This window comes from Cucurbita moschata, unplaced genomic scaffold (assembly GCF_002738365.1).
Source record: "Cucurbita moschata cultivar Rifu unplaced genomic scaffold, Cmos_1.0 Cmo_Scf00001, whole genome shotgun sequence".
NCBI lineage: Eukaryota > Viridiplantae > Streptophyta > Magnoliopsida > Cucurbitales > Cucurbitaceae > Cucurbita > Cucurbita moschata.
In genome coordinates this window covers 10,668,687-10,680,763 of record NW_019268517.1, presented here as the reverse complement: position 1 = coordinate 10,680,763, position 12,077 = coordinate 10,668,687, and the positions used below count along the sequence as shown (strand labels likewise).

General features: G+C 36.2%; 2 protein-coding genes across 4 annotated transcripts; both read left to right on the top strand.

The window, feature by feature from the left end:
• LOC111436088 lies at positions 1-2,536 on the top strand. Of its 3 annotated transcripts, XM_023073883.1 has the most exons (3): positions 1-236; positions 348-459; positions 1,054-2,536. In XM_023073883.1, exons 2-3 carry the CDS (start codon positions 426-428, stop codon positions 2,265-2,267), a joined length of 1,248 nt encoding a protein of 415 aa, XP_022929651.1. In that variant the 5' UTR covers positions 1-236; positions 348-425; the 3' UTR covers positions 2,268-2,536. The 3 variants fall into 3 exon arrangements, with proteins under 3 accessions (XP_022929651.1, XP_022929579.1, XP_022929728.1); XM_023073811.1 differs by having other exon boundaries at positions 3-236; positions 348-2,536; XM_023073960.1 differs by lacking the exon at positions 1-236 and having other exon boundaries at positions 243-455.
• A 6,216-nt stretch (positions 2,537-8,752) lies between these two features.
• Positions 8,753-11,277, top strand: LOC111436719 (homeobox-leucine zipper protein HOX11-like). Its single transcript, XM_023074460.1, has 4 exons — positions 8,753-9,084; positions 9,717-10,054; positions 10,159-10,238; positions 10,917-11,277. The coding sequence occupies exons 1-4, from the start codon at positions 8,754-8,756 to the stop codon at positions 11,173-11,175; spliced, it is 1,008 nt and encodes a 335-aa protein (XP_022930228.1). The 5' UTR covers position 8,753; the 3' UTR covers positions 11,176-11,277.
• The last annotated feature ends 800 nt before the right edge of the window (positions 11,278-12,077 follow it).

Below are 12,077 nucleotides of genomic sequence, written 5' to 3'. Positions count from 1 at the left end.
TGAAATCGATTACACATTCTGTAAAAAAATTTGCCAAAAAAGTGGGAAATCTCTAATCTAATCTCTCTTCTCCCGCCGTCATCACTCAATTCACTCCTCACTAAACAAGAAATTCAGTTGTTGCCGCCAATCCCACAGCGCCACACATGCCTTCTTCTTCAGATCTCAGCCGCTCGATCCAATAATACCCAATTTTCATTCATCAGCCGCACGATCCTATCCATCGCCTGATCCTTGTATGCTTCATTTTTTTAGTTTTTTTGTTTGTCTCTCTGTGCGATTAAGCTCCGTTTTCCTCTTTCTCTCTCGCTCTCTCTCTCTCTCTCTGTTGCTTGTGTGTGGACCAGATCGCTGATCGATGGCGGACCTTTGATGGCGAATCAGCTCGAGCGCAGCTAAGGGGAAGATCATTTCGGGTTTACTGAATGATATGGAATCCAGAGCAGTTGTCTGAGGCAGGTGTTCAGCTTTCTTGTTCTTGTTGTTCTTCTTCTTCTGAATCGACGTGAGAATTTTGTTGTTTGGCTGCAGTCGCGTTAAACCCTAGTTTTTCTTGCGAGTCTAGGATTGGGATTTTTTCAATTCGACTTTTTTATTATTATTAGGATTAGTTTATCGTTTGATGAACTGGGATTGACGGGGTTAAGGCTAAGCTCGACGGAATTTCGTTATTTTTCACTTCCTGCGTAACGAAATTGATCGAGGATTGATTGTTTTTGATTATTGTATATCGACTAGGTTAGTTTCGTTTGAGAGAATTGGGGTTTTCTGTACGGACTCTTCGGTGATTTCAAGCTTGTGATGAATTTAAGTAATGTGTTGTGAGGGATTTTGTGTTGGAAAAGGGTGGATTGTTCATCTGGGACAGAGTTGATCTTGTGCTTTGAGGTAATTTGAATTTCATGGTGCCATTGGGGTTTCTTCTAACCAGAGGCCGCTAAGTGTCAGGTTGAATTGGGGGGTTTTATTTTTACTTTTTTTCGAATAAATTTGTAATGGGTGACGAAATCTTTGATGCCATGAACCTTGACTTGAATCTGGGTCCTATTCCAGAGCCGCCTTCAAACTCTCCAAATGAAGATGTGAATTTAGCTAATTTGATTGAGGATCCTGTACATAGATTTGGAGACGCTATCAGGTTTAGGACGAGACATCGATGGAGAAGGCGTCAAGTCCAAATTCCTTCTGGGACTCAGAATATTTCATTGGAATTGAGTGAAATTATGGTCAATTCAGTCAATGGGAATTCATTACAGCCATTACAGGCTGGTGAGGGTAGTATTACTGCTGAGGAAAGGAAAAATGAAGCAGGGAAAACTTGTGAAATTAACAATGAAGCTTTGGAAGATGAGAAGGCAGAGAATAAGAGTGATGTTGAAAAGGGCAGTGACTCTGATGGGAGTTTCTTTGATTGTAATATATGTCTCGACTTGGCTAGGGACCCTGTTGTAACTTGTTGTGGTCACCTATACTGCTGGCCGTGCCTTTATCGATGGCTACATCTACATTCCGATGCCAAGGAATGCCCTGTATGTAAAGGAGAGGTTACCATGAAGACTGTGACGCCAATTTATGGTCGTGGCAGCAACACGCCTATGACAGAGGAGGATGCTGCACTTAAGATTCCTCTAAGGCCTCATGCTCGGAAGGTTGAAAGTTTGAGACAAACCATTCAGAGGACTGCACTTAATTTCCCTATGGATGAGATGATTCGTCGATTGGGGAACAGATTTGATTTCAATCGTGATCTAGACCAACCGCCAGAGCCAGATGGTTCACATGAAACATTTGGTCGATCTCCAACCTTGTTGAATAGGATTTTAACATCCAGGGGAATTCGTAGAGAACAAATTTCACTGCACCCCCATGATGATGTAGGAGTTTTAGAACTCCCTCATGTGTCTGGCACCGAGGCAGGGGATACCCGTCTTCAATCTCTCCCAGTGCTTCGATCATTACTACACAGGACAAGAGTTTCTTCTCTTACCTCTGCGTTTAATACTGCTGATAGGCTTCCAGAGGGCTTTTTGTATACCGATCCGCTCGTTCCTAGACACCAGGAGCAGCCTCCGCCTGTGGAGGATAGAGATTCTTTCTCTAGCATTGCTGCTGTTATCAATTCTGAGAGTCAAATGGACACCGCTGTAGAAATTGATTCCATGGTCTCCCATTCAACATCATCATCCAGAAGAAGAAATGATTCTTTGCAGGTTTCCGATGTAGACAGTGGAAACTCTCGGGCGCCCAGACGGAGAAGATTGGCATGAAAGGAGGACCTCTATCTGAATCCCAAGATTGGAAAATGAATCATGACTAATATTTCCACACCTATGTAAGTTCTACTTGCATTTATTTACTTTTTCACTAAGAAAAAAGCATTGCCTCTTGCTTCGACAACGAACTATTACATGGTCGATATTCAATTTTCTTCGTTTTACTGCTCTTATTGTACGTGAATTGAAATGTAGGCATACTTCTTGAACATATGGGAAGCAAATAATTAGTAAATCAAGTAGAGAGTACTTTCCTTTATCTCCTCCATATGTATCTTTTCATGCATCAAAACCCAGTTCAACATTTTCTTACAAATCTATATCTATCATCTTCTTGACTTTGGTGTTTTCAGCCCTCGACCATATCTGATGTGTTTAATTTACTTTAGGTTAAATCGAAAATTTGGTTACATAGCTCGTCCCTATAGTTTTAAATGTTAGAATTAGAACGAGCTATTTGTGAGGGTTTTATCTAATTATGGAGACTATTTATGAAGCAAGCCATAAGGATGAAATTCTAACTTTTAAACCCGGTGATTTCATCTAGTTGTGAGGATATTATGCTCATTTTTTAGCTTTTCTCTGGTAGTTTTAGCTTAATAAGAGTGCAATCATAAGTTCATCCATACTTTGAACTGGAAGTTTTTTCTGGTTTTGTTTTATTATTACCCATTAAACGAACATGGGATTTGACTGTTCACCTCAAAGCAATTCAATTTGAAATATTTGGAATTTCTTGTTGAATTTGCTCTATTTTGACTTGAGTTATGTAGACTGATCATTGCAACAATGATGAGCATATCATCCGGCAGATTTTTCACCTTTTGGCTTTGCTTTATTCTCCATTGGCTCATCTGCTGATTCTGTTAGCATCATCTAAAAGCTAGTTAGATAATCCACCACTTAGAGACGAGCATAGCGAATCAGTAACGAATTAGCGTTCTCTTTCATCTTTGTCCAGAATTAGTTAAAAATCTTGAAGGTTATGGTTTCCACTACATGCACTGCTGTATGAAAATCACAATATCCCATGGAGTAACATCCTGAAGTTCAAAAATAGTTTGTTGGTTATTAGGTGTGAACGAAGCATCCCTTCTAAGGGTGTGGAAACCTCTTTCTAGCATACGCGTTTTAAATCCGTGAGGAGAAGTCCAGAAGGGAAAGCCCAAAGAGGACAATATCTGCTAGCGGTGAGTGAGATTAGGCTGTTACAAATGGTATCAGAGGCAGGCAATGGGCAGTGTGCTAGCGAGGACACTGGGCTCCCAAGGGGGGTGGATTGTGAGATCCCATATCAGTTGGAGAGGAGAACGAAACATTTTTTATAAGGGTGTGGAAACTTCTCCCTAGCAAATGCGTTTTAAAACTTTAAGAGGAGGCCTAGAAAGGAAAGCCTAAAGAGGACAATATCTACTTTTTGTGGGCTTGTGCTGTTACATTAGGTCACTCGCACAAAGAAACCTATGATTAGAACGACTTTCTTCACTCTTTTTCAAGTAAAGAGACACATTCAGGCCTATTCTGCCATGGAGCTTGTTGACTTTAGGAGGCTCATCATGATCATTTACTTTGATCCTCATGGATTCCCTCCACTTGTCTTGTTGGGCTGCCCATATTTCCATTTCTGTCTCCACTACAATACTTTGAGTGACTGCTGTGATTGTCTATCATCCCATTCCCATTTTGTGAACACATTGAGTGAGATCTAAGCATCTCCATTGTTTCAAAGCTACAAGCCATGATTACCAGTAGTATTGAAATATGTAGCTAGCTTGAGCTTTTTGTTTAAACATGATGAATCATGATGAGAAATCATCAAGTAGAGCTCTTAACTCATTGCATAAAATGATGTATGTTTCTCTATTGTATATCCCTTGAATATTCAGGTGAGTGGAAAGGGCAATTTACTCTGCTATATAACAGAATGTTTTTCTGCAATGTTTTCTAATAATTTGCACCAGTTGATGTAAAGTTATTCCTTGTCTTTTTTTAGTGAAATTCCTTGCAGCTGTCTACCACAAACCTTGTTTTGGATTGCATTTATTGGTTGAGACATGTTTTTGTTCAGATCTTACCTTTGTGTACTCAAAAATTTAAACTAGGTGAGTGTGGGAAGCTCACTACTAACCGATATTGTCTGCTTTGGCCTTTATAATGTGTCTACTAGTGAGAGGTTTCTACACCCTTATAAGGAATGTTTCGTGTTCCTCCCCAACCAATGTGGGATTTCACAATCCACTTCCTTGGGGGCTATCATCATCACTTGCACACCGCCCGATGTCTGGCTCTGATATCATTTGTAATAATCCAAGCCCAATGTTAATAGATATTGTCTGATTTGGCTCGTTATGTATCGCCGTCAGCCTCTCGATTTTAAAACGCGTCTATTAGGATGAGGTTTCCATACCTTTATACTGGATGTTTCGTTCTCCTCTCCTTTAACCAATGTGGGATTTCAAAAAAAAAAAAAAAAAAATATTCTCCATCCCTATCTTCATTTAGCTTATAGAGAAAATTTTGTCTCTGCTCCCGGTTTCTATATAGTTGAAAAAAGGAAGGCTTTTGTATGCTTTTGTATGATCTAACTTATAATTCTTTATCAACCATTTAATTACGCAAAATCCAACCAAACACCTCTTAAATCAACCCCTCACATAAATGTTCAAATCCAACTATAAATATGCTCGATATTAGCTACGAAATCATTTAGGTAAAGAAAAAAAATGTTGAAACTAACTAAAAAAAAAGTATTCGAGACGATTAAAAAGACGAGTATCGGGTAATAATTATGAATATGATTATTGGGATAGAGGGGGAGGAGGGGCAATAATGAAAGGGTATGGCCCAAGGCATGCACGCCCATAATTGGTGAAGTTGGGATTGACATTGTTTATCCATTATATTTGGTGCTCAAGCCAAGCGAAGCCAAACCCTTACACACCATTATCTCTTTTCTTCTTCTTCTTGGGTCAACCAACAACACCTTTTCTTTTGTACTTTTTACTTTTCTAGGGTTTTGAAAATTTCCCATTTTGTTGTTTGAAAATGTTCTCGGACGATACTTTCAAATGCTCTTAACGACACCATACAAACCTAGCTATTTCGAGTTTTAGTTTCCATTGATTTGTTTTTAGGGTTTCTTTCAAAAATATCTCGTGCATACAGAGATGATCATCTTTTACTTATCTATCCAAGATCTTCTTAGTTTTAGATTGATAGAAGTTATAATCACGTTCGTCTCTTCACTATTCAACTTTAAATTCATCCGTAAAGCATACCAAAGCGTACAAAACATGGAGAAGTGAAAGAGAAATGACATTGATAGGATTAAAGGGGACAAAGATCCCTCCCATTCCTATGTTACATGCTTTCTTGTCTTTTACAATTCCTACATTTTCCCTTTTTCTTAAATCCTTTTTCTAAACTATTAAAATTTGTAATCAAACACAATCATTCACTTTTCCCATAAAGTGGTCTTTGCCGATTGTCTTACGGAGATCTGGTAACGAGCAAAGTGAAGCCGTTTAGAGAAGCGTTGTTAAGTGAATAGACTACAATCAAGTATTTTGAATGCTTTGATATTCGAACATGAACTCGATTACTAAACGTTATACCCCGTTCATCAAACCCTAAACCCTAAACCCTAAATCAAGTTATTCATGATGTCTAGTGCCCATGAGTTATACTTGGTATAACTCGAGGCTAAGAAAGTTAGTCTACCCTTAACTCACTTAGTATACATGATCGAGCCACCCAAAAAGAATGTGCATTTTGTTGGCATATATAGCAATTTTTAATTCTTTTAAGACTTTCTTAGTCATCCTATCTTTAAGATTACTCTTATTCGAATGTAGTCTCGATTCATTCATTTACTATTTCTTTACTCGGGTGTTATAAGAAATATAATTTCAATGGGTAACTAAATCTTTTGAAAAAATAATTAAAAATATGTATTTTTATAAAATAAATAACAATAATATATTGTCTTAATTAATAAAATAACAGCAATATTATTCTAATCCTTGATTAAGTTATAATGATAATAAGTATGTTTTTATCTTAGGATAATCATTAGTTTATAATCCAATGTTAAAACTTATTAATGATAATAATCATTGATTTTTGCTAATATCCATATTAATCTATTTTTATGGTAATATCTTATCTCTATTGTACTAGTTATTATAACCTTAATTTTGATGATTTATTAAATCATTCTTCCTCAAGTTTATTCCATAATTATTTTTTAAAAAAAGAAAAAGTAAATAAAAATAATGAAGAAAAAAGTAGGGCCCATAGGGGAGTAGTTGGGCCGACCAAATCACTCCGACAAACCCATAACCCTATGATTGATTCGATGTCAAAACGTTAATTAGGGAATGTGGGAAAATAAATTATTTATTTATTAAATAAAAATTTCACCTGCATTTTTAAATCGTGAAATTGATGACTGCACATGTCAAAACAGACAATATCTACTGACAATAGCTAAGATTATTAAGACTCGACCACCTAATATTTTAAAGGTTATTTATTTATTTATTTTTAATTTCCTAATTTTTGTATCTAAAGCTTATCATTAAAGCCTGCATGAGTTCAATTATTGCAATGATCCCAAAAGCATGACATATCTGACCTCGTCACATCCTCTGGATCCTTTCATTTATTTCTTTATTTTTTTAAGATGATAAATAGTATTATTATATTTTAAAAGGGTAAAATAAATAATAATTGTTTTATAGTGAAACCAATAATTTGGGAAAATAAGTATATATATATATATATATTATAGCCACAATTGGTTTTGGTGAAAAGACATTCATACCCTTCTCATAAAAAAAATATTATTTAGAAAGAAAAAAAAAAAAAACTACTTTCCTTGGACACTGTGATGACGTGGTCGCCTTGTCTCCGTCAAGTCGAACATCTTATTATTTGGTCAAATCTCGTGCTAATCTTTCTCTCTCTACTTTTTTTTATTATTATAATTAATAAATAAAATATAAAAACTGTGAATATCAGTTTTAATTGGTTATCATTGTTAGCTTTACGATTTTAAAACGTGTTTGTTAGTGAGAGATTTTTACATCCTTATAAAAAATGTTTCATTTTTTTCAACCGATGTGAGATCTCGCAATCTCACTAGCACACCGCTCCATAACTAGCTATGATATTATTTGTAACAGCTCAAGTCCATCGCTAGCATATATTGCCTATTTTGACCCGTTACGTATCGTCATCAGCCTCACAGTTTTTTAACTCGTCTACTATGGAGATGATCTAGCCCTACTCTGACTGTGGCCACTTCTAAACACTATGTAGATTGTCAAGTGTCCTTTTTCTATTTTACCCTAATCACCTCCGCCCACGTCTTTGATGACGGTGACATTTACCCCCAAAAAAAAGCATGCTCTATATCATTTTATTCTACATCTGAGTACGTTTTGATTTAATAATTTCAATCATCTATAAATGGCTATTTAAACACAACGAGAATAATTATCAAATGAATACAAAATATTCACGTTTCAAATTTATTTATTTTCGTCAACATTATAGCTCAAAATTATTCCGTCCTATCTAATAAATTCGGAAATAATATTTCAATAATTATCAAAAACTTATTCAAAGCTGAAATCACAAGTTATGACGTATAAAATAATTTATTTTATTAAATGAAAATATACAAAAATATATATCTCCTTCAATAAATAGTTGAATTATTTATTGAAAACTTAGGAATTCAACCATTAAAAGTATTAATATTTGAGTGAATAATGAAAATAACAACTTTATTATAAAACTATATATAAATTCACAATTAGTGGAGTGTTTGGTAAGACAGCAATTAATGAGTTTTTCGTCGACGTCATAATGAGTTTAAATAATAATAATAATATAAATAAATAAAAACAATCTGGGAATTCAATCCTGGGCGTAGGATGAAAAATAATAAAATAAATATTTATGTAATGATATTGGGGTGGCTGGGTTGGTGAGAAAGACAATAATATTAATAATCACACTTAGCAATTAATGAGAGTAATAATTAATTAAACATTTATAGTTAAATTAAACTATAAAATTTATATTTCATTAAATTGAATAAATGATGAAATAATAATGTTTTTAATAATGTTTTATGTAGCATTGATTTCATCATTATATACACATTTAGTAGCTTAGGAACCAAGCATCCCTAAGATAATTATTTTATGGGCCACTGAAGCAAATAATAATTTAAAAAATAAAATTAATATTTTCAATAAATATATATCTCAAACTTTGGTTTATTTGGGTATTTTTTCAGCGTCTCTAAAGTCCCGTGTAGGATTAAATATTTTCACGTGCACTTCTGAATATGGCTTTGTGGGTCAAATAATAATAATAATAATAATAATAATAATTAATTATAATGGGTATTTAAAAGGGGACATCCATTGGAGTATTGTTTTAAGGTTGTTGTTGTTGTTTGTGGGAATGGAGTTGGGTTTGAGGCTTGGTGATGCTCCCAATTCAAATAACCCATTTGGGGTTCGCTCTATTCCTTCTTCTTCTTCTCTCATGGCCTTAGGGTTTTGTGTTGGATTGGGACATGGTTCTGGTTCTGGTTCTGGTTTCGGTCGGGTTCATGATGAAGATGGAAGAGATGTAAAGGATGAAGATGAGGATGATGATGAAAAAACTATTCCCGGTTCTGGGTACGGTTTGGGTCCGCCGGTTCAGCTGGATCTTCTTCCTTTGGCTCCGGTTCCTCGTTCTTCTCATCAATCTTCTTCTCCCCTTCCATTTTCCTGCCTCTCTCATCCCTGTAAATACACTCTCCTCTTTCCTTTTCCTTCATATATATATATATATATTTTGCATAGTAATAATAATAGTTCAGTTCACCGTTAGTATGTATTATTATTTTTTTTTTTTTTTGTTCTTTCAAAGTTTTTCAAATGGGTCGGAGGTTTTAACCCTTTTATAAAAATGTTTTATTTTTCTTATCGGTGGGATTTCGCAATTTACTTTCTACCCTGCGTCTTCATGGCCACTTATTTGTATGTGAGAGCTCACAATTTACTTCCTTTGAGGCTCACATTCCTCGCTAGCACTAGTTTTGTGGGATCTCAAAATTCACCCTATTCAAAATCCAACATCCTCCATCGCATTCATTCCTCTCTCCAGGGATCTCACAATTGGTTGAATAGGGAAACGAAACATTCTAAAGATGTGGAAACGTGTCACGAGTAGTCGCGTTTTAAATTTTTTGAGAGAATGTCTAAAAGTGAAAGTATAAAAAGAACAATATTTGTTGGCGGTGAACTTGAGTGGTTGCAATTTTTCTGTAGTTATTATTTGATGGGTTTTGTTAAAGATTGGATTTTTGATGATCCAAGAATTAAAACTTGGGGAATTGGGTCAATTTGAAGTGAATCTCTGGTGCTATTTGTGCAGTGATGCCGGAACTGGGTTGTACGGACAAAGTATTGGACGTAAACCGGCCGCCGGCGTTGGCGGCAGCCGTGGCAATGATACCGGCGGAGGAGACAGAAGACCAGTCTCCGAACAGTACGGTAACATCTTTCCAAATGGATTTTGGGGTCAGAAATGGAGGAGGAAGAGGAAGAACAAGAAGCAAGAGATCATCAGACATGGAAATGGAGAAGGAAAGATCGTCGTCAAGAATGAGCGACGATGAAGAAAACGCGTCTGCTCGAAAAAAGCTCCGACTTTCTAAAGAACAATCAGCTTTTCTCGAACAAAGCTTCAAACAACACAGCACCCTCAATCCTGTAAGTCCCCCTTTTATTTCAAAACCCCATTTTTTTTTTAATTATAACTGCAAATCATTTATTTGTAATATATAAACCCTAATAATTTCATATCCAAATTACAGAAGCAGAAGGCAGCACTGGCCAAGCAGCTAAATCTCCGACCAAGACAAGTGGAGGTTTGGTTTCAAAACAGAAGAGCAAGGTATACATGCTTGTCCACTTTAGACTTTCGGCTTGAGGGTCTGGTGGAGAGGTTTTACACCCTTATCCAGGTTATAAATGGTGTTTCGTTCTCCTCTCCAATCGATGTGGAATATCACAATCCACCTCCTTTCAGGATCCAGCATACTCGTTGACACTCTGTGGGATATCACAATCCACCCTCTTTCAGGGTTCAGCATCCTCGCTGACTCTTACCAAATCCACTCCCCTTTGTGGTCCAGTGTCCTTGTTCGCACACCGCATCATGTTTACCCCTTTCGAAGAACCGCCTCCTCATTGACACATAACCCGTGTCTACCCCTTTCGAGGAACAACCTCCTCGTTGACACATCACCCGTGTTTTCCCTTTTTGCAGAACAGCCTCCTCGTTGACACATCACCTGGTGTCTGGCTCTGATACCATTTGTAACGGTCTAAGCCCACCATTAGTAGATATTGTCTTCTTTGGTCTTTCCCTCTCGAGCTTACTCTCAAAATTTTTAAAATGCTTCTATTAGGAAGAGATTTTCACACTCTTATATAATGAGTGTTTTTCTCCTACCGACGTGAGATGTCACACACGTATATACATACATACACACAAATATATATATATATATATATTAATGAATTTTGTCGGGAAAATCATTAATAACTCCGAAAATTTGATGGATTTTAGGACAAAGTTGAAGCAGACAGAAGAGGATTGTGAGTACTTAAAGAGATGGTGTGAGACATTGACAGAAGAGAACAGAAGATTACAAAAGGAACTTCAAGAACTAAGAGCCTTCAAAGCTTCTCAGCCGTTTTACAGTCACCTCCCAGCCACCACCCTCACCATGTGCCCGTCCTGCGAGCGGGTCGTCGCCACCGCTCCCGCCGCCTCCATCGCCACCACCTGCACCATCACCGCCGCCCCGCCAAGGATATTGATATGAATTCAAAAGGGTCAGCTTTTTAAGTGAGTTTTGAGAGAGATTATATTGATAATGTTATTCATGTAAGAGATTTGTTAATATTTGCATATTAGTGATTATAATAATAGTTATTATTTGCATTATTATTATTATTATTATTATTATTATTATTATTATTAACATCTTGCAAGGCAAAGCATTAAGGTTTGCAGCCATGGCTGCCAATGGACATAATAATAAAACCCTAAGCATGAATTTCAGAGCCAATCTCTAGGCTCCTCCAATGGACATTGATCAAAATAATATGGTGCGACTTTCATCCATGGTGTTGACTTTTAAAGGTTGACCTTTTATTTTAAATAAAAAAAGTTATACAATCATTTTACTTTGAAAATCATTAACCAAAATCAAAATCAGATTACATACTAATCCAAATCTGGAAGTCAAAATGCTAAAATCATTAATTTACGGTTAATCATTTAGATTTAAGTACTTTCGATTGATCTTCTTTTAAGTTCATATGATTTTATTGTTGGAAGTCAAAATGCTAGCGGATACTGTTTGCTTTAACCCACTACGTATCATCGTTAGTCTTTCGATTTTCCAAACTCTTACAAGAAATGTTTCGTTCTCCATTTCAACCATGGTAAGATTTCACAATCCACCGCCTTTGGAAACATAGCTTTCTTGCTAGTACACCGCCCAGTGTCTACCTCTAATACCATTTGTAACAGCCCAAACCCACCACCAGTAGATATTGTCCGCTTTATCTAGTTATGTATCTCTGTCAGCTTCACAGTTATAAAACACGTCTACTTGGGAGAGGTTTCCACAACCTTATAAGGAATCATTCATTCCCCTCTTCAACCAATGTGAGATTTCATAACTGTCCTTTTTTTTTTTTTTTTTTTTTTTTTTTACGG